Genomic DNA, 23541 nt, shown 5'->3' on the forward strand with positions numbered 1-23541 from the left:
TCAGTACTGGCCACTATGCAAACCCTGCACTGGAGGAAAGTTGTCTGAACATGCAGCATAAGGTCCATATACTCAGTTAGACTCCCTCGTTCGGTGAAAAACAATAAGCCAGTTCGTAGGTCCATTCCACTCTGCGCATGATCAGAAGAAGGTCATTCGTACTAAAGTGACATGGTGGTTTAAAATTCAATGAAAAAAAAGATAAGCTCCAACTTTGATGTCTTGATTATTCATATATTGTTTTGAATTGTGTTTTTCATTTACATCCACACAAAAAATGCGCCCACGAATGACTAGAATATTTCACAGTTTGCCACGTACATTGTACGACATCCTCTAATATGTATTCAAAGAAGTAATGCTACAAATATCTTCATAGAGTGTTCATTGATGTGCGTTTCATGAAATTTGTCAGCACTGACAAGTTGTCTTTCTCCGACAGTTACCATAGTAACAGTCAGAGGCCAGTGCCTTTCAGCCAATCAAAACCAAGGATTTCACTGAAATTGTCAGCACTGACAATTTAGTCAGTGCTGACATCTTTCATGTAACTCATCCTGCTATGTAAGGCATGCATACGCAATATCTTGCTTTGAAATCTGCCTATTATAATGAAAGAAATGAAAGGTCATTTGACCAAAATTGTCCATGGAGTAACTAAGAACTGGTCTATTGAATCTGAAACAGGGTACAAGCTCTATCTGTGCTGGTCTTGCATGGAGACTCATTTGTTGATCGAAGTTTCAATCGGGGTCTGCGCCTGCAGACTAAGTGCCGTCCGAGGATCTTCCTGCTTGCTGTGTGCTCATGCGCGACCAGGCTGCAGGGAACTCGCATACGCTTTTTAAAGGGACCAACAGGTCTGCTGGCATTCTAACAATTTGTGCTGGTCGTGATAGCATCCTTTGGACTTAGGAGCACGGATACTTAGGAATCAATGAGTGTGGTGCCTTCTTCGTCCCTTGATGGTGAGATGGATTCAACCAAAATGACCAAGGAACAAACCAGAGAAGATAGTTTTATCTCCAGCGATGTGGGGCATAGTTCTAGCGCTATCAGAAAAAAGGCAAGCTTTTTCTTCTTCTTCTTCATTCCCCTACATACAAATTATAGATGTACACTTCGAGATCATTTAGATTACATTTGATTCTGATTCAATGTGTATTTATTGTGTGGTTATAACAATTTATTCCTTCTACTCCCAGGTGATTCAAAGGCCTTTTCAACGAAGAACTGGGCCTGAATCATATTTTTTTTGCTGCATAACTGATGATGGTTGTAATACAATACGGGGACGGCACCACGGGGGACCACATCATATCATTTTTAAGTTATGAAAGGGGATGTAGGAGAGAAAAGAAAAAGAGGGAAAGGGGAATAAAATATATATACAACGTGTTTCTAAAAATATGGCAACCAAAGTTCAAAGGTCAGCTGTATAAAAAAATACATAATTATCATATTCTTAAAATTTTCGAAATAAATTACTGAGTATAGCTCATTTGGTTTGACTCGCGTCGAAATTGTAACGGGTCACAGACTTCTTCGAAGGTAAAGGGTGAATCCTGCTATTTTCCAAGTTTTGGTTTTCAATATTCCTGTACCATGCGTACGAAACCAACCTTTTCTAGGTTTGGTTTCAGCGGGGTTTTCACAGCAAGTTTTAGTGAAATGTTATCTCCTCTGCTGTTTGCGAGTGGATCGGAGTGGATGTAATGTTACATAATGATACTTACGTTAAGGCACAGTATGTACGATTGGCATGAGCCGGGGTCCTGGGAGTGATTTTTTACCGGGGGAAATATCTTCTATTTTCTGATGTCTATTCTGGTCCATTCGTCATAACGCTTGTCATGCTTGAATTGAGGGCAATATAATAGGATCCATCTCATTATGCAGCTTAATAAATCATTTTTATTTAGCTATTTGTTTATTTAAACGAGGATTGCGATTTTTCGATCTCCCTTTCCTTTATTACTTATGACTTGCTTTGTAAGTAAATTATGTGGATTAATAGTTTAATGGCGCGAATACTAGCTAGGATAGTAAGAAGACGATTGGTTGATGTTGTGTTATGAAATTTGCATAATACTACTACTTGGCGCATCCAGACGCCCGTACATGATCACCGGATATACACACTAAAATTAGAAGACGCGAGTTCCGGGAGTCATGCATATTTAAATAACTCGTCAATATCCTGAGAAAGTTGGGTGAATCAAACTTCTTGTACAGAAATGTTAAATTGATTACCCATAACATTCGTCTGCTCAACTTTAACGAGATGAAAATAGATTGAAGACCCTGTCACATCTTACCATCTTTGAAAACCGTCTGAAATGCAAGAGCATACCGTCCTGGTTTTCTAGACGCGTCAGAAACGTTACAGACTTCGTTGTATCTAATTTCAATTGTAGTCTACAAAAAGTGTGAGACGATAAGTAGATGATCGAGCTTTGATAATAATAATAATAATTTGATATATATAGCGCTTTTTCGAGAGGATACAAAGCGCTGTTGATGGCATAAGACAAGTCAAGGTTTACGGTTATATATTAAGTGTATTTGTACCTGGTTAGCGGCTCATCTTGTAAACAACAAACAATTACGTAATTACGTAATCGGTTTCAAATGTATGTAGATGTCATTTTTTTTTTACAAGTGCACACCTAGTTACCAATAATGCATATAGCATTTTCATTTATTTGAAAGCAGGATAAAGGAGCGTTGTAGATTAAATGCCTTGCTCATGGGCATAGTTGCCGCGGAATGTATAGTTTCAAAATGGTAAGGTTGATACCTGTTACCATCTGGACACCCTAATGAGATGAACATGACTTTAAGCCGTCTCATCCGGCTCTTACAACGTCAAAATCTAAAGAAATACTAATCTTCCAAATTGTTTTCGAGACGACAAAAAACCGTCTTATAAACAAGACGATTTTTCATCGACACTATAGGCGAAGGTGAATACACGGGTTACACCCCAGTGAGATGGGTGTCTTTATACTCGTTTGACCAATCATTTTAATCGGCTCTACCAACATGACCATAACGTCAAAATCTAGAGAAGTACTAACCTTCCAATTGTCTTTAAGACAAAAAAAAAACGTCTTGAAGTCAATACGATATTCATCGGCTCTATCAACATTAAAAACTACAGAAACAGTAACCTAACTTATTGTCCGGCTGAAAGCAAATCTAAGAGTCCTAGTCTATTTGCAGGCACAGACCCTTGGTTTTCGCAACTCACATAGTGCATGATGTAGAGTCTGAAGTAGTGAGACTAGATTCACTATGGACTGTGGCTGGCTCTTATTTGACACAGTCATAGTCTTTGGCATCTAGTCTTTACTCTAGACCTGTTAATGGTTTAAGTGTCAACTATTTTAAATTAATCTGATGCGACTGAAATACAAACATATAGGCTACATATTACGTGTAGAATACTCTCTTGACATGTTGAAACCTTTCTTTGTCCCGTATTTTGAAAAAAATTGTGATCAATGCATGGCTTTGGCTCACGGTTGTTAGCCAATCTCCCGGGATCAAAGCCCGACGGGGCCGACGCACATTGGATGATCCGTTGCGATCAGATGGTCAAAGAAATAGCATTTAAAATGAATAATCCAGCCTAAAATCTTTATTGACAAAGTTTCAAATAGAGTTATGGATATATTTAACCTGGGATATTTAAATAAATTTTATTGCCTATTTCGGTCCTCCCTAACCCTGCATAAAAGCAAATCCAATTCTAAAACGCGATGACATGTCATCAGCAGTGACTTGAAACCGATTTGGACTTAAATCTATCGTGTCGGTGCCCCGGTCGGTGCAAGAACGCCGTTAACACCACACCCCGGTGGGGGGGGGGGGGGTACTCGAATTATAACATGATACCTATATGTTGCGCCAACTCGAAAATAGGGGGCTCTGGAACTAAATCTTGGTCTTAAAATGAGGGACTCCGGAACGACTCCTGGATCAACGATTGCTAAAAACGCAATGCTCTGTAACGGACCACATAAAAACGGGGGTCTCCGGAACTCAACGAATTTTCAGGGAACTTCCCTCGAAGAGATTAATGACGCACGATGATGGACGTCCTTCATAAACAGTCCGGACATCGCAACCATATTCTGAATTTGGAATAAAAGATGGCCTCTGATTGCGAAAAAACTCTGCTCGGAAGAGTATATGTTATTTTGTTGTTTCTTGCAAAATATCCCGATGTTGTGGATGTTGCAAAGGGGAGCTGGAAATTGTTTGTTCTGATACTTGTAATAATAATAATAATAATAATAATACATAGGATTTATATAGCGTCTTTTCCATTTTGATTAAATGCTCAAGGCGCTTTAGGAGAGCGAAACATAAAAGTAAAGAGAACTAAGAGTACAAAAAAAAAAAAAAAAAGGCTATTGGTTAAAAAAATGATTATGTGTGATGTTTGTGGCTGTGCCAGGAAAACATTAAAAAGTCTGTAATTTCATAGTGCGTTACTCTGTGCATACATTTATTTATTTCATTTATTTATTTCGTCTTTATTCAACAGGGTAGCCCCATCAGTAATTACAATACTGTTATACTAGGAGGCCCTGCATAACATAAAAATACATATACATAAATATACATGAAAACATCCGAAGGTGATATGAAAGATCAGTACAAAATGATATAATATTGGATGCTACTTGTCAACGAGCAATAATAGAAAACAAATATTTACAATATAATTTATGATTACAAGAAATGTTCACTTTGGTTAAGTTATGGTCAACGAAAATATAAGAAACAAAACAGTTTATTTTAAGGCTAGTAACAAAATAAAGTGTAATAAAACAAAAGACACTTGGTAGGAGCAAATCCGGTCTAAACTAGTCATATAACTTATTATATTACATCAGTCCCTGTGTCGTATTATTGGCTGAACTGAATTTAGATCCACGGTCGGAAGCACTATTCAGGCGATAGGAGAATGAAACCCTTGAAACCAGCTGAATCCATATCAAAGAAACATATTGTTGAAAGTTTGAGGAAGATTGAAAGAATAATAAGAAAGTTATGAGCATTTGAATATTGAGATCACCGCCATGTAGATCCTCCTATTGGCAATGCGACCAAGATCTGTGATGTCACACACGTAAAACTCCCTCATTACTTTAGTACTTATTTCACTTATATTCTCACTTTTATGGAGTCTATCACAAGGTGAGGTGTTCTCTTTATGAGAGGGCAAGTACAGAGGTTTCACAACATTATATCATTGATGAATCGTTTGTCATATGATTAGAATGAGCAAAAAGAGATGTTTTGGGGTATATTTTCAGTGTCCAAAAGGGGAGAGTTGTTCATCTGTGACATCATAGATCTTGGTCGCATTGCCAATGGGAGGATCTCCATAGCATTAGTGATCTCGACATTCAAATGCTCATAACTCTTCCATTGCCAGTCCTATTTTACTCAAACTTTTGTTGATCTTATTCTTTGATTTTTTTCTGCTTTCACAAATGCTAACTTGCTCCAAGAGTTTCATTCTCTATAGGGCAACATCCGGGGGTTGTTGTTATGGGGAAAGGATCAAGTTCTTTGTTTGGACATGAACCTTTTAGGGCCCATAGGATTAGTCTATTGTTACTGGGGGTAATGAGCGTTGTCACAGCAGTAACAATAGATAATCCTCCTTGGCCAGGTCCATGGGCAGATCGTGGTTCTGAGATTCGGGGGGGGGGGGGGGTCCTATGATGTAGCCACAGGGGATTTTATTGGCTTGGAATCAATTCGTTAAATTATTTAAGAGGGGTTTTTATCATCCCGGATTATCATATGTGAATACGGACATAAAAATGGATATATATAATTCGGGCATCGTGTCCCTTCCTTGAATGACATCGGTAGCTTCCTGTTTTCGTGTGATTAAACTTTCAATGCACTTTCTCCCATATTCTTATATTTTCTTCAAATTCTTCATTTTTTCCTCCGTCATTTTCTTCTGTTACGTGCATTACAAAAGTAGTGACCGGACCACTCCCCCCCCCCTTCCCGATACGCCACTGTTAATTTGTTCAGAACTTTAAATGTGTATTCAAACAAAAATGTCAAATGTGAATTTGCCCCCGCTCTCGTTTATAAATGAGATATATTACGCAAATATTAATAAACATTACTAATTCATGAATATTATTACTTTTAATACCAACTGCCAGTATCGTTATGTATCTTATGATTTCTAATTTGATAATCTTTACAAAAAAATTCGGAAACTCAGTGTTGTCTTTAACTTGTGTTTTACCCTGAAAAATATCTTATAGATAGAAAGTTTTGTTTATTCAGAATTTCAGGGAATAATGCCCTGCTTTATAAAATAGGAACAGGGAGGTTACGCAGTCCCACATAGCCATACTTTCTTTCATCTATAAAATAAGTATTTAATTTTCTTAACATTAACTTATACTACGAGGTTAATATTTGGCATTATTTCATTGGCTATTTCCATTGCCCCCCCCCCCACCCCCACTATTTTAACACCAATACTGATCGTATCGTCAAATGTAGTGATTCAAGATTTGAGATACATTTCACTTCATTCATTTATTTCCACAGCATGATATTTTGTTTGATTCACTTTACTCCGATTATTCAAACACATACGATTTTTATGATTTTCAACCTTGAAACCTCAGTCACATTTCCCCTACGGCGGCCGTACGGTGAGTCGAAAACAGCCGTTATTCAAACGTAATGTAGCTGGTACCAAAAAAATGTTAAAACGGCTGTTTTCGACTCGCCGTAGGGTAAATTTGAGTGAGATACGAGTGACTTTGAAAGTCAAGTGAAACGACAAGAAATTATTTTTTTTAAATGTTTGTCATAAGGCAGTATGACAAATTTCACTTTGTCTCATTTCTTTTTTTTTTAATCTAGGAAGGTTTATCTTTGCCTCTGATCTTCAGTGCTCTATCTGTCACAGTCGGTGGATCATTACTCGCAGGGTTCAATACCGCAGTTCTCTCAGTCCCTTCATCGGTGGGTATATCAAATAGGTTAAGAATCATGATTATGATAGGTCATAAGGCATTATTATGAAGTTTTAAAGCACTGGCGGATCCAGGGGCACATCCGGTCCTAGGCCCCCCCCCCCCCTCCCCTTTGAGAGCCACACAAATATTTTTGATGAAATTTGCCGTTGATAATGAAGCGAGGACTTTTCTTTTTCTTTCTTTTTGCTTGACATTTTTTTTCTGCAATACAATCCCCCCCTCCCCCGTTTGGAAACCCTGGGCCCGCCTCTGCTTTAAAGTACCATTTACTTGAAGAGATGGTGAGTTTATTACCCCATGACGACTTCATAGCCTTATTATGTCGACATGGCAAACTATGCTGTCTCGCAAAGTAAAGTTATCTATGAAATTATATGAGGAGATATGTAATATAACGTTAACATTAAGTGGATTCGCAGTGACGACATATGACTTTTATGAGTCTACTTATCAAGATAATAATTATAGTAACGTGTCGACATAATGTGAGTATTCGGTCAACTTGGCAAGATAAGCAACCTCCCAGTTATAGTCATGTAGAAATGACATTAAAGCTTCTGGATGTATTTCCTCGTGGATTTTTAGTTTGTTTTGAAGACGGCGATTTCCCAACATGACCTTGGAAAGGCCTTAGATTCGTGGCTCAAATCATATCGCTATAATTTATAGAAACTAACAGTTTCAAAATTGGGTAAAACGCCCGAGTATAATTCAGTACCCTAGATATGATTACGAATTTTTGAATGAAAGTTCAATTTCAGTTCTGTGCCATGTTATGAGGTAATTGTCAATTTTATTTATCGTGGTGCAAGGGACTCATGTATCACATCACAATATTGAAATATACTGTCGTTTATTCACTCATCCCTCTCCCCCACACCCCCCTCCCCCCCTCTATCTCTCTCTTATTGACTCGCCACATACGGTTCTATTTCTCTGCAACTGATTGTAATTTATTTGTCTTCTTCTCTCAAAGGAAATGAAGGAGTTTTTCAACGAGTCTTACCGCCATCGAATGGGATCTCATCTTGACCCAGAACAGGAGAGGTGGTTATGGTCAATCACCGTATCAACCCTGTGTATAGGAGCAGCCATTGGCGCCCTTTTATCAAGTTACCCTAGCAATAGATTTGGAAGGTGCGTCCGTTTAGGTGACACGACATTTGCTACGGCGACAATCGCTCCGGGCTTTATTTCGTCGAAGATATAGGGTTAGGGATTGCAATAGCGTTTTATGTTAGATTTAGGGTGAGATAATATAGTATTAAATCCAGGGTTGAAATTAGTCATTCCATAGATGTGTGGAATTAGCAGCGGAGCATTGGTCGCCGGAGGAAATGTCATAGAACCGTTGTTTATTGTCAATCGCAATTTTGAAATTTGATAAAACAGTACATATTTAAAGATAAGTCCATTTAAAGTTAGATAATTTCGTATGTTCGTTATCAGTAGTAATAGAAGCCCATGATTAACGCCAGTGAATGGAGATGGGGGGGGGAGATTGAGCGCAGTTTCCTGAAATTGCACTCACCCCCCCCCCTATTTATTCATTTACCGAAATACTCATCCAATGTCTGCGATGTTTATCATTAAATGTTAAATCATAAACTAATGTCATGCAACAATACTGGCTTTATAGCGCATTCGCTTGTGTGATTAACAAACTACTGTAATATTTCCTCGTATTCAACATTCTTCTTTAAATTAAAATGATCTTTGACCTCGAGTCATCGTGACCTATAAATTGTCAAATAAATCATGTTAAAAGCTTTCTTGATGAAAACAGGATAAACGAGGGCATCATGAAAAGGCCATTATTTCGGACGTGACAATGCCAACAGTTCGCATATATCTTACCTGTATTGTATCATAGACCTCGAAGTCACAGGTCTGGAACAATATCGGAAATAACATGCAATAGAAAATGTAAAGAATTTTTGATAAATGCTTCCTTTTCAGGAAGAAGACCATTATGATGAACAATGCTTTCTCAATATCCGGGGCTATGTTGATGAGTTTAAGTGTTATATCTCACTCATATGAGATGGTCGTTATTGGTAGATTTCTGGTGGGAATCAACTTAGGTAAGTCCTCGATCATATTTTTCTTTTTTTGTATATATGTATACTGTTTTTTTTTTCAAGACAAATAGTTGGAGTTGAGATATTTTTTTAATCGTAACTTTATCTTAACAACGTTGTTCACACTCTTAAAAAAGAAACACCGTCCGGTAATATCAAGAATAAACAAAAACGCTAACTGTTGTTGTTGTGTTTTACAGTTTTATAGTTTTAAATATTTTTTTTTCAAAATAACTGGGTCAGGAGTAACGACAAGCCCTCTTAACATCCACTCAATTAGTATGAAAGGTTGTTGTTTGTTCTTTTGATTTGATTTTTCTTTCTTAAATAACCGGGTCTAGAGGAAAGACTGCGTGCTATACACAGGCTTTATTCCAGGATTTTAGTTTTGAACGAATTACACAAAATATCCCCTAAAGTTTATTAAGCTTGTGGGTGAAAACCTAAAAAGATATTTAAAAAAGCTTGTGGGTGAAGTTATTATTAGTTTGTTTTCAAAATCATTACATTTGTCGGTATTTTTTACATTTATTGACGTTTTAACATTTGAGGTTGTTATATACTGTTATGGGTGAAACAGGCTCACCACCCACCCGATGACATCACCTTTTATTCTTATGTTGAACTTGCAGGAGTTGTGACTGCTGTTGTTCCTATTTACCTGACTGAGATCTCACCAACCAATCTACGAGGATTGGTTACAGCTTTACATGGAATGCTTCAGAACCTTGGTGTGTCGCTCTCTCAGGTAATTAGAGTTCTTTTTAATTGCCATGTTTTCTTGTCCTTTTAGTTGGTTCATGTTTTCAGTACAAATTAACATCTTTTCAGGAATCAAAGATATAATTACGGGTTATATAAATCACTCAAATGACTGTTGTTGAGTATGCTGAAACCAAAAATGCAATTTGTGCGCTGCCAAATTTTCTACAATACATATATTCATTGTAGTGCCTTTTCTATGTATAGCCCAGTAAATTTGTGGTTTCATATTTGCCAGTTATATGACATATCTTCAACTTTTATCTCATTAATGTAAATAATTATTTGTTGGTTGTATAATGTTATGATGGATTTTGTATTTCCTGGAAGATGAAATTTTTAATGCTGCCTTTTATTAAAACATAAAATACTGCTAAACTTTAAGATTCAATAATTTCGCTATTTTGGTTATCCAAATTTTGATGAAAATTTTATCATTTTGCTCTATTTGTTTAGATACATTTTCAACCCGAAGTACCCTTTAGGTTTTACCAGAGGTCAATCACACCAATTATGCCAGGTTTTCTTTGACATTTAGTTGGTTCATGTTTTCAGTACAAATTGACATCTTTTCAGGAATCAAAGATAAAAATAACAGGTTATATAAATCACTCTCAAGTGACTTATTGTTGAGTATGCTGTAACCAAAACTCAATGTGTGTGCTGCCAATTTTTTTACACCAGATGTATTTATAGACTTTCCAGCTGAGTATTCACAAGTCTTTGAACATTTATTTATGTTTAATAATAAAAACCTGAAATCGATCAAATGTGTGACCCAGTGTTTATTCAATATACAGTTTGTAAATATTGAACATTCTTAATGCTTTTCCAATTCCTGCATGAGACATTTTCAGACATTCTATAAAGGTGTTTTGAACGTTAATAGAACGTTTTGACATAAAAAAGTTTTCTGAACGTCCTTAATGTATTTTAAAAGGTATACTTCACGTTCTTCAATCGTTTTCTGAACGTCCAATGCATATTTTATAAAGTTTTCCAAACGCTTTTCAAACGTCTCAAAGAGGACATTGACTTTTGGAAAACGTTTTATGGACGTTTTATGCTTCTTTTAAGAGGGTTTTTAAACGTTTCTAAAACGTTTATAGAAGATTTGGACGTTTAGAAAACGTACCAGTCATGTTTTAAAAGGTTTTCAAGGCGTTTTTAAAACGATTTTAAGTGCATTTTAAGGTTTTAAAAACGTTTTCAGAACGTTCTAAACGTTTTCTTAAGGTTGTCTACACGTTCTAACAACGTCCACAATAAATTTAGAACGTTTTCAAAAGGTTTTTTTACGTCTCGGGGTTCTGAAAGGTTTTTAAAGGTTTTTTTTTTTTGGTTCTTTTAACGTTTAAAAAACGTTTTTAAAATGTCCAAGAAAACGTTTTCAAAACGTCTAAAACCTACCACATTTTTACGTCAATAAAACGTTTTAACAAAACGTCCAAAAAACCAACTTCGGACGTTTTAAGAACGTTCATAAAACGTCCATTTGTTAGCTGGGAAGGTCAATCTGTCATCCACTTCTTTTTCGTGATGTACCATAAATGTATCCCAGACGTGTCGCAACCGAGGAGTCACGTTAAATAGCGAAATGTCATTGTCAAATCAAATCACCAACTTCTGTTGATCTGTAAGGTATCAACGCTGCAATATTGGATTAATCAGTCTGAATCCGCAACTGAATAATTACTTGACGCTCTAACTTCTTCCAGACTCGATTTGGAGAAAATGTGCTTTGCTCTACTGTTTAACCATGACCTAGTTGTCCGAACTCCCAAAGCCCAAATAATGCTGCGGCACATTCTGAAATCTCTACATTGGTTAAAGGTCAATGATCGCATCATTTTCAAAATGCTACTCCTTTTATTCTATGCTCCACAGTCTCTGCTTCAACAATACAATATTAATCGACTATTTAACAAAATACACTCCTGCCCAACGTTCATCGAACTCTGGTACCCTAGTTGCTCCCAGATCTACAAAATGATGGGGCACATGCTTTTGCTCACACTTGCCCTGTTCTCTGGAATGATCTTCCCCTGGCTATCTGAGAACGCACTTCCGTCGTCGCATTTAAACGTTGCCTTAAGTCGCGTCTATTAAACAAATACTTAAAAACAGGTCAATTGAAGCGTTATGGCCCAGTAAATTAGTCTCCACATTTTGACACAAAAGGACATGGGTTCGAATCCTATCCATGGCATAATTTCACTCAGCAAGAAAGTGATCCACAATACTTGCACTCAATCTAGTTGGGTGTTGCAAGAAACTTGTAATCAATTGAAGATATATATTTGGTTTTCCCAAATCAATGATACCATGTCTTTCAAGTTATTGAAATTTTGAAATGAATCACTGATCTTCTTGCAACATAGTAAGCATGACACGGGATGCAAACTGTTTTAATACGTTTAAAACTGATCAATTGTAGAAGAAATTTGCAATTGATTGTGCTGCACTCGACCCAGGTGAGGTAAATGGGTACCCGGCAGGATTAATTCCTTGAATGCTTGAGCGCCTAGGCAGCCCAGCTAAAGCCGGGGTAATAATAGCAGGGCCCGCTGGGAGAACAGTTTTCGGAACTGAAGCGGCTACCCTGGGTAAATATACCGCTATTATTATTATTATTATTATTGATAGCAAATATTTTCTCGCAACACCCCGGAAGGTGAGGTTAATGAATCGGTCTCTCATCTCAGCCGGGGTAATGTAAGGAGCGCCTTTGACACATCACGAGGTACAGTATAGATATGTACGCCATTCTATCCCGAAAGAGACTTTATTTGAATAGAATGCACTCTACAAGAAATTTTAGAAAATGCCCAATATGAGCACCCAGTTTCTGATCTCAAAGTGCGAGGGTGCAGCAAGGTTCTCAAACATCAGATTCGTGCAAAAGCGAACCTTTGGGTGTTCATCCTTCCTACATCCCCCTCAGCTGAACACAGCTGTATACCTCGATCTTTTCGTAATACAAAAGTGAGAATAAAATTAAAAGAAACCAAGATTGAACATTCAAGAATAAAAAGGAGAGGAAGTAGAATGATGAGAAAAAAAACGTTATAAATAAGGATTGTAATATTATTATTGTTATTAAGCTAATGTTTGTTTTTGTGTTTTTTTGTCCTACATTTTGTATCTTTAGGCTCTTGGTTTGTATGTGTTTACCTGGGCGTCTTCATGGCCCTTACTCATAGGTCCTCCGGTTATTATGACCAGTCTATTCCAGCTAACTACCGGTCTCTGCTCTCCAGAGAGCCCCCGATGGCTTTATATCAAAAGGAATCAACAACAGACTGCAATCAAAGGTATTAACTCATGCTTGTTCTCTTAAGCTATTCAAACAGTCAAACAGACGTGACCTTCCAATGATAGCATGCATTTGAGTTTGTGATATCTATCTAGCATGGCTTGGTTATCATGGCCGGTTTTCATATTGACTAAGACTAAGTATTGAATTCATGATAAGCCTATATTGTCTTATCCTGATAAGGACTAATTATAATCTCACGATTGGCCTAGATATTACCCTAAGTTTTTTGCCAATATACATGTACAATGTACATGTTTGATCATTGTTTATCGGGGTGGGGTCACGGAAATAAATTTAAAAGCAGAAAAGGTTACATTGCAAAATTAAGGTCGTTTTTGTTAGAAAAAATTGACAAGCAAATAAAAATATTAAAATAAAAAAAGGGTTTCAACACAAAATGTTGGTATGTTGGTAAAAATTTCTCAAATTTTACACACCTACCAGAATTCCAAGGGGTGCTCCTATGGAATATAATACACGCAGCACCCCCTTGGTCCATGAAACTCTTGGGGGTGATTCAGCACCCCCTGCAGCCCCGCTTCCCTATGTCATGTTCATGGTTGAGGGATGTGTTTGGTTGATTGCATTGAGTTATCCCTAATCCGGATTTCCATTGTTAATGACGTAATTATTTGAACGTTACTTTGGAATAATTAATGACGAGGTAGATTTGTGTAATGATAAAAACATTAATTTATCCTGTCCTGAATATAACCCTACATGCTAAGGAGCATAGTTTCATATGGATATGGGGATAAAGTGTGTTGTGGTGCGAAAACTCTTTTGGAATCTCTTTAGAAAAACCTCTCCCCACCCCTCCCTCTCTCTCTCTCTCTCTCGCCATCCCTCTTTCCAGCTTTAAGACGACTACGTACTTCGAACGATATATCATGTGACATCTCTGACATGGATGAGGAGAGAGTTCGAGAGAAGACGCAGGAAGTTGTTGGAATCCTTGATCTGCTGAGACTACGTCAACCAGGCTGGGGTCGGCCTCTCTTACTTACTATCATCTGTAACTGTTGTGTTCATCTCACTGGTGTCAATGCGGTAAGGTGCTCGAATGTCTGGGGCATTGGCGTGATGAGGAAACTAAATTGAAGGGGTCAGATATGGCGTATCGGGCAAAATTTATAAAAAAAATTGCGAGCAGAGCGATTTTGAAAATTTCGAAAAATTCAATTTTGTGATAGATTTTGACATCATATTTCACCCTTCTCGCTTAGTTTCCTTTTTTCCGTTTTTTCTTTTTTTTTTAATTCTTGGTCGTTTTTTTTTTTTTTTGTGCCCAAAGGCCCCCTTCCCCATCTGTACGCCAATGGACACGGGTGACCCCAGGGTATTTTGATAGTCAGGTTAGACGCTCTACAAAAAAATGATTAATATTTTTTTTTTCTGTAATTGAGTAACAGGAGTACTGCAGAGTTGCAAGACCTAGCCCTATATGAAACTCCTTTCTTACCTCTTTCTTTTTGTTATTTCTCCCTCGTTTTGTTCCCTTTTCACTGCATTGTATAAGAATAATATATTTTGTTAAATGTTGTATCTTATGTATTAAATGTTTTCTTTCCACTTTAGATCTGGTTTTATTTGATAGAAGTCTTCCATGCTACTGGGCTATCTGAAAGACAGATCGGTTTTGTGACTGTTTGGCTTGGAATAGCAAATGTATTCGTTACTTTACTATCGGTAAGGTCATGCCTTGTTAGAGAAACAGTACTAGTTTCAATTACTCGTTATTTTATTTTATTTATTTATTTATTATCAATTCGGCAATGATAATATATACAATAATGATTTAACAATATATGAATAAATACAGAACCGTTAGTGGGTACATGTAGCTTAGCTGCCTGGGTTTGGAAAAAGCTAACTTGATAACTGTGACCCGAGGGTCTCCCTCCCCGACCAAGCTACATGTTCCCAGGACCAGTCTGTAATAATAAAATTTATAGAACATTAAAAAGTGGAGAAATGCAAAATATCATAATGAATTGAGAAAATTGGTAGAATATAATAAGACCCGGTATAAGAATCAGAATTGATAAAGACTGAGAATGAGATTGAAATCAAAAGAAATAATGGTTTGACTGCGCGGGGGGAAATGTTATTTTGACTCATCAGGGATTTACGAACAGTTTGTAAACTAGGTATACATAAGAAAATACCGTTTATCTTTAGTAAACAATGAATAGAGTCAAAGCAGATGAATATAGACAAGATTGATAGTGTGGGTTGAGTAAATTGGTGGTAAACACAAGAGAAAATGTAAAACCGTACAAATAGATGATATGCTATTTTCAATACGCTTATAAAATCTTTTTTTAAATTGTTGTCATTTTGATAAACTGGGCTCATGTTCCCAAAAGTTCGCTGATTTGAATAGCTGTATTATCATTTTCCTTTATAAATCCTCGATTCTTTTATTTACCTACCTATCTTCAGGGCTACTGCTTCGATCGGTTTGGCAGAAGACCTATGATAATTGGGTCTCTAGCCGTCTGCATTATTAATCTCTCTACTTTAACCGCGTGTATGCAATTTCAGGTAAGAATAAAATAATAATTTTCCATTATTCAAAATAAATCATAAAGGAATATTGTGTTCGTTTCCTATTTATGTCCCATTTGAATGATAATTGACCCAAAATCGCAAATTTGTATTTTATGTGCATGAACACACATACTGCTAGGCATAATTGTCAGTGAATATGATTTTCAATTCAAGTCAGTTCAGTTCAAGTAAATATTTATTATACATCTTTCTATATCAATGGAATGCTACAATGTTTGCAAGGTAAATACCTGTACGGATTGCGTTGTTCCTTACCGATGTTTGAACTTTCGAAAGATTGAAAGATAAATAGCATTCTGTAACATTCATGGCATTGAGATCTTGAAGGCCGTTCATCTACTACTGTTGATCAGAGGACTAGAATAGGTTGACATTTTACCGCTGGTAAAATCTTAGAAGCAAACCTCAAAGATACCGACTCCAAAACGGTAGACACTTTCTTATTTTTATCTGTATTTACTTATCCGTTGGTGGGGGGTTTGATCGTAGTCTGCTATGCAAACCCTTCACTCGAGTTTAAAAAGGGTCTGAATTGCAGCCTACGCATGCCTTGTGTACTGAAGGCCCTATCTCACTCAGGGCCTGAATTGAAATGACAAGTTTTGTATGTGCTAGTCTTTGCGTGGAGACACACTTATTGATCAAAGTTTCAATCAGGGTCTGTGCCTGCAGACTAGTTCGATCGCACCCTGAATCTTTCTGACGATCCATCTATAGAAGTGTTGTGGTGTAGCGGTTCTGACTATCGCCTTTCAATCAGAGGGTCGTGCGTTCGAATCCCACCCGCCGCTAGCGTCCTTTGGCAAGACGTTGATCTGCATTTGCCACTCTCCACAAAGATGTTTATTGTGTACCCGGTAGGATGCGAAAATTATTGTTTATTTGAATTTGCCAGCGCCTTTAGAGACTGATGAATGCAAGGAATGCTCCCCAGGGAGTGAAAATTGTGCACTTTTGTGCGGGATTGAAATTAATCCAATGACCGGGGTAATTATGCTGGAAAGCGCTTTGAGCCTATATGGAAAAGCGCTATATAAAATCCGGCTATTATTATTGTTAGTAGAAGTAGTAGTAGTAATAGTAGTAGTAGTAGTAGTAGAAGTAGTAGTAGTAGTAGTAGTAGAAGTAGTAGTAGTAGTAGTAGTAGTAGTAGCAGCAGCAGCAACAGCAGCAACAGCAGCAGCAGCAGTAGTAGTAGTAGTAGTAGTAGTAGTAGTAGTAGTAGTAGTAGTAGCAGTAGCAGTAATAATAGCAGTAGTAGTAGTATTAGTATTAGTAGTATTAGTAGTAGTAGTATTAGTAGTAGTAGTAGTAGTAGTAGTAGTAGTATAGTAGTATGAATATCATTCTAATTCCTTTTTTCAGTCTCTTTTTTCAAAAATGTGAATTTCCATTGTTCAAAACGTTCATATTTTCTCTCAATTACCATTTAGATAATAATATATCACGGAAACAAAACGCCGCTTATGACTTCCTTAAAAATCAGAAAAGTAAAAAACTGTTCCCGGTAAGGAACCCCCTACCCCCTCTCCTTATTTGTATGCAGGCCCGGAACTAACCAAATTAGGCACAACCGTTTTGTATGGCCCTATTTTCATATTAATGTATTATTTTTATTATTTTATTCTAGACATACTATTCCTGGTTGCCATGGGTAAGCGCCTCTCTGATTGCCGTCCATACGTTGATGGTGAGCCTTGGACCAGGTATGTCAATATGGTAATCATCCAATACTTATACAAGACAAAAGAACTAAATACTTTGAATGTAATATAAGAATTGGTAGAGTGCCTTTAAAGAACACATTACGCCTTACGATTAATCTGCGATCTGATTTTGGAATAAAACGTACATTGCAGTAGAATTTGATGCTTATATTGAGACATGGAATATCTTACTGTGTAATGTTCGAAATGTATTTATTCAGTTTTATTTAAAAACAGGGTAGTCCTTTCAGTGCTCAAAGGCCTGCTTTACAAAAGAGCCCTGTAGACATTGAATGAACAACAAAATAAATGGATTATAAAGCAAAATACAATACACAAACAAAATTAAATAATTACATCATTATTAGAATAAAAGCGAATTTACTACCTAGTGGTAATGACGTCACAGCGTTCGTACGATTGTCTACGATAAGAAACTAATTTGGCCTTTACTCCAAAATAAAGGCTTGATATCATTCAAAAGTATTATGTTAGTATTCTTTTAGTTCATTTGAACCTCGAATTTACATTTTTCAGAAAATGAGTAAAATGCGATTTGCTCCAAATCGGGTCGTAGACCAGTTGTAAAGAGTGCGTTGACCTTTAGTTTGATAGGTGAGGGCTACGTTTGACAAGATCCCATGAACAACCCACTGGTGTAACTAAAGGTCATGGATATCTAGATATCTACACGTTCACTCCTGACCATGCAATTGTTTATTCGAACCTCTTCTCGCCCTTGTGTTTGACTTGTTATCAGTAGTTTGTCACTATTGGGGGCACATTATACAAGCTGTGATTTTAAAGTGGAAGTTCGCCCTGACCAAGGTGTTATTGTAAAAATAGCAAATAAAATAATAATAACAAAATATTGGTGAAGGTTTGAGGAAAATCCATCAAGTATTTTGAGAGTTATTAGCTTTCTTTCTTTTTTATTTGTTACGTCATTATATAAGCAGCGTCCCATGTATCGTGAATTAAAAAAAATCAATGAAATACCATTTTCTAAAAAAAAAAAATCTAAATCAGTTTATATTGTACCTTCAGTATATCAACAGACAAATTATATCACACCTGTTCCTCAAAGAAAAAGAGTTTTAGTTATCATGGACTACTAAATATGAAATTTATGCATTCTATATTACATAACATATGGGGCAGCTGCTCGGACATGAAAAAAACCAAAAACTTATGTTTTTAATTTTTTTATGGATTTTCTTCAAACCTTATTCTAGTATTTTTACAACAAACTTTTCATCAAAGTGAACTTCCCCTTTAAGCAAATCCCTTATTTCCACTATATTTACAGATTAGGCCTACTATTCAAAATGTGTATTATGAATCGGATTTGATTCCCTATTTGTTAATTATCAGTTATACTATGGAATGTACATGTAATAACCATAATGTATCAATTTTGTATGTTATAAATTGATAAATTAAAATGTGAAATGCTAGTAAATATCAGGGGCGGTGAACCTGTCTTCACCCCCCCCCCCCCCAGACCCCCCCCCCAAAAAAAAAAAAAAAAAATAAACATCCAAATCTTTCAACCGTTCGGCAGCCCCTGAATATATTCTATAGTTCCCATCAGTAAAAGGTTGCAAATCGAATCATTCACTCAAAAAAAATGAAATATGAAATTAACATTTGAAAGATTTGAGGAGTTAGTTACCTCTTTAAATGGTTCGAACCAATACTTAAATCGTTTGATTCAGCTTTATGCAAGGTTGGATATAACATTTGGAATTAAAAGTTGTCATTCCTCCACCCTTTCCAGTGTTGATTTAACATTAGCGTTGTGTGGAGCGTTGTGGCCCAGTGGATTAGTCTTCGGACTTTGAAACAGAGGGTCGTGGGTTCGAATACCAGCCATGGTGTAATTTCATTCAGCAAGAAACTGATCCACAGTGTGCTGCACTCAACCCAGGTGAGGTAAATGGGTACCGGTAGGAAGTAATTCCTTAAAAAGCTGTGTGCGCTATGAACGCCTAGCTTAGCCGGGTAATATAGGAGCGCCTTGAGCACCTAACAAGGTGGATATGTGCGCAATATAAATACCCTATATTATTATTATTATTATTAAGTTTTTAGAGTGTATAATATATTCCATGCATCATTTGATTTTATTTTACCATATAATCGAAGGTGCTGCTCCATTTGTCCTATGTACGGAGATCTGGTCCCAGGGCCCGCGAAGTTCCGCTATGGCTTTTGGTTCTCAAGTCTACTGGACGATGAACTTCTTGGTGGGATTACTTTTCCCTACATTACAAGTAAGTATACTGCAATCATGGACCTACTACACAGGTCCATGCTGCAATAAACATTGGTCACCATGTTTACAGACGACCCCCCCCCCCCAAGCATTTGACACCAGTATGAGATTCATGGTGCTTGCTTAGCACCCAATGGTGTTATTATTTTAACACTTTGTGTGAACACAATCTGGTGTTGTTCTTAACTCCCCACTTATTACACTAAAGGATGCACAGATCTATGTCATCCGATATTCATTCATAATTTTGACAACAATTCTTGAGGATCTAAATATTTTTAATCTATGACGATTGAATCACTATTCCAAACAGATCTGAATCTAATCCCTGTGATTTTGAGCATCCTCATATCACTTGACGTGATCCTATCTACATTTTCCACTTAAATAGCTTAATACCCAGGTGTTGAACGTACTCCGTTTGCTTCAGTTGTGATGAGGTGTTCTCCAGGGAGTGGATAATGTAGTTTCATATTGTATATCGCTTCTATAATACGGTTTTCAATCATTAGAAAGACAAGGACGAAACGTGAATCCGTTTCCTATTTTTCGTATTCAACATCAACCGATCCTGACCATGTTGCTGTATATTTATACTCAACATTTAAGTCAAGAATGAACTACGGTTTTTATTTTGCTGTCAAACATGTCAAAGACCTTTATATTTTGTATATCATGGATTTTGTGTAATCGCATTATAATTATGTATTGCCAGCTAAAATCTGATAATAAGTCAAGTAATTTCATTTATACCTCACCCCCTTTCTCCCCACTCCCTCCCCTTCCTAATCTCTGTTTCTCTCTTTCTTTCTTTCCCTCTCCGCTTCTCTCTCCCTCTTTCTCTTTCTTTCTCTACCCCTCTCTCCCTCTCCTCCCTTTCGTTGTTTTTTTTTTTCTTTCAGGCATATCTTGGTCCGTATTGCTTCTTGCTCTTCGCGGGGATCCTCACTTTGATATTCGTCTATTTTTGGTTTGAACTGCCGGAAACAAGGAACAAGACATTCGAAGAAATCGCTTGTAATTTCAAGAAGGATGTAACCTTTCAAAATAAAGATGAAATCAAGAGACTATATGAAAACCAAGATCTTTCTATTGCCAAGGCGCAGTGTCATCATGAAGAAAAGCATGTGTAGAATAGATCTATGATTTTTTTTTATGTAGGTTTGAATTTTTACTTTTGTAAAGCGAGAACATAATGTGGAGACTTTTTATTGGTTGGATAGAGGGCTCCAGATGTTAACTTTTGATATTTATAATAACAGGTTGAAATGGTCGCAAGGGAACGGGTCTTGCTATCGTCTTTTAGTCTTTGTGTCGTGTGTTAAAATATCCCTGCGGTGTCCGTTGGCAATAAACACTTTAGTAACTAGGGGTCATTTTCATACAACTATGGTAACTTTGGCGATATCGTAACTTCCATAGAAACCTTGATTGTGATTGGCTACTGAGCATATATCATTAAAGGTCAAGTCCACCCTAGAAAATGATGAAATGAGCATAATGCTGAAAATTTCATCAAAATCGGATGTAAAATAAGAAAGTTATGACATTTTGAAGTTTCGCTTATTCTTCACAAAACAGTTATAATTATGCACAACTCAGCAACATGCAAATGAGAGAGTCGATGATGTCCCCCACTCACTATTTCTTTTGTTTGAATTGTACAATATTTCAATTTTTACAGATTTGACGATAAGAACCAACTTGACTGAACCATAAAATGTTAAAACAATGGTAATTCCACATTTAAGGGAAGATATAAAACTTTGTTTGACAGGACAATGAGTAGAAATTACAATATTTCATATTTCATATAAAGAAATGCAAAAGAAATAGTGAGTGGATGACATCATCAGTTCTCTCATTTGCATACCGACCAGTATGTGCATATAACTGTTTTGTGAAATTAAGCGAAACTTTAAAATGCCATAACTTTCTTATTTTACATCCGATTTTGATGAAATTTCCAGTGTTATGCTTGTTGGATTTTACTCTTTTTATTGAAATTAACTTTTTGTTGGGGTGGACTTGTCCTTTAGAAATACCATAGTTAAAACGCTACCCATGTGTTGAATGGGTGCAGTAACGCAATGAGTCGTAAGATTTGAGAGGCTATAATGGCGGGTTGGGGAAATTTCTGAATAGCTGCGAGCGCGCGAAGCAAGTCTGGTGCAATTTCCACTTTTTTTTTTCTTGTTTATACAAATTTGGGAGAGTCTTTGCCCCCAGCCCCCGACTTTGCACTATGGAATGAGTGCACGAAGTGATCTGAAAGTAAAAATGCATATCAGTGATCTGCCATTTTTTCCCTCCTCTCCCATTTCACTTTCTCTTTTCATATTTAAACTCTCTCTCTTATATTTTGCACTTATCCTTTCTTACTTTCCTCTTCTTTGTTTTTCTCTTTCTTTCTTTCTTTCCTTCTTTCAATTTTTTATTTCTTTCCCTTTCATTCGTACTTTTTATACACGTCTAAAAACCTTCTTTTGCGAATTATTGTTTTTAATGTCTTTGGTTTTTGTTCATAATCTTGAATTGCATTTGATTTAACACCAGCTAATGAGGAGAATAATTTAACAGAAGATTGAATTGTTTTTATAATCCCCAGGCATTAGCTAGTGTTCTTTCCTTCATGTGTTCTGAGTACTATTGAACTTTTAATATTGTTTTAATATCGTGTGATAATTATGTTTTATGTACTGATATTTATTACTGTTATGAGTGTAACTGTGTTCCTTGAAATGAAATAGAATAAAATAAATAAATAAATAATAGATTCGCGACATATATTTTGAATTACTGTGAAGATTTCGTGTGTGAGGAAATGCTGTTACCCACACTCGCAAGACAATAAGTGGCTGTTTTGGGCAGGATGTTTCGCAATTTTTTTTAATGACATTTTCACCGATAATGACTGATATGCTTTGTTTGCCATTTATGTATAAGTACCTGGGATGTTATGTTGCATTGTCAACTCGAATATATGTAAAGACCAGGGAACTGGGAAAGAATTTTGAAGAGGGTTGCTGGTTTTAGATAAAAATAGACAAGTGAATAAAGGGTTTTACCCCCCCCCCCAAAAAAAAAAAAAAAATAATAATAATAATAACAATAATAATAATAATTATTATTATTATAATAGTAATAATTATAATTATAATTATAACAATAATAATAATAAATGAATAAATAGATTTAAAAAATAAATAAATAAGTGAATAAATGAATAAATTAAAGAAAAGAAAGAAAAATATGAATTTCCAAAATAAGCCAAAAATAAAAATGATTGTGAATATCTAAATAAATTAGTCGCTTAGTAATTGAAGTAATGATTGGAAAAACCGAAGAAATACCCTTTGTATGCTTCTATCTGGAAAGTTTTTAATTGCCAAACACTCATCAATGATTCCTCGTATGCGAATCTCAAGAGCGCCCTCTATGGTTTGGTTGGAAATATACGTTCCCCGGGGCTTCAAAACCCGTTCTTTAACTTCGCACTTATAAAGCTGAAGACTTGAACATGTTCTTGTGCATAACATTCTCCACAGGCAGGGCCTGTCAACGACTTTTGATAGGGTGCTGTTTTGGGGATGTAATTTTTCACTAAAAAATGCAGGTGATTTTGGTAAAATAACATACCTAACCTAAAAGCCCCTAAAAGTATATTATTATAACCCTTCTCCATCTAAATTCTGAGGACCTAGCAAAAAGGCACAAGGTCCTACTTTTGGAAGTCTATGGTATGACTAGGCCGGAGATCGAACCCACGACCTCTCGTTCA

At 36.4% G+C, this 23541-nt stretch overlaps 1 protein-coding gene across 1 annotated transcript; it reads left to right on the plus strand.

Moving 5' to 3' along the window:
- Nucleotides 1–650: 650 nt before the first annotated feature.
- Nucleotides 651–22532, plus strand: LOC129279541 (solute carrier family 2, facilitated glucose transporter member 5-like). Its single transcript, XM_064111064.1, has 12 exons — nt 651–1066; nt 6925–7026; nt 8017–8177; nt 9000–9124; nt 9754–9869; nt 13035–13197; nt 14059–14252; nt 14781–14891; nt 15648–15749; nt 17407–17482; nt 19631–19758; nt 20663–22532. The coding sequence occupies exons 1-12, from the start codon at nt 938–940 to the stop codon at nt 20891–20893; spliced, it is 1638 nt and encodes a 545-aa protein (XP_063967134.1). The 5' UTR covers nt 651–937; the 3' UTR covers nt 20894–22532.
- The last annotated feature ends 1009 nt before the right edge of the window (nt 22533–23541 follow it).

The sequence above is a fragment of the Lytechinus pictus genome, chromosome 16, assembly GCF_037042905.1.
Source record: "Lytechinus pictus isolate F3 Inbred chromosome 16, Lp3.0, whole genome shotgun sequence".
In the NCBI taxonomy this organism is placed as follows: domain Eukaryota; kingdom Metazoa; phylum Echinodermata; class Echinoidea; order Temnopleuroida; family Toxopneustidae; genus Lytechinus; species Lytechinus pictus.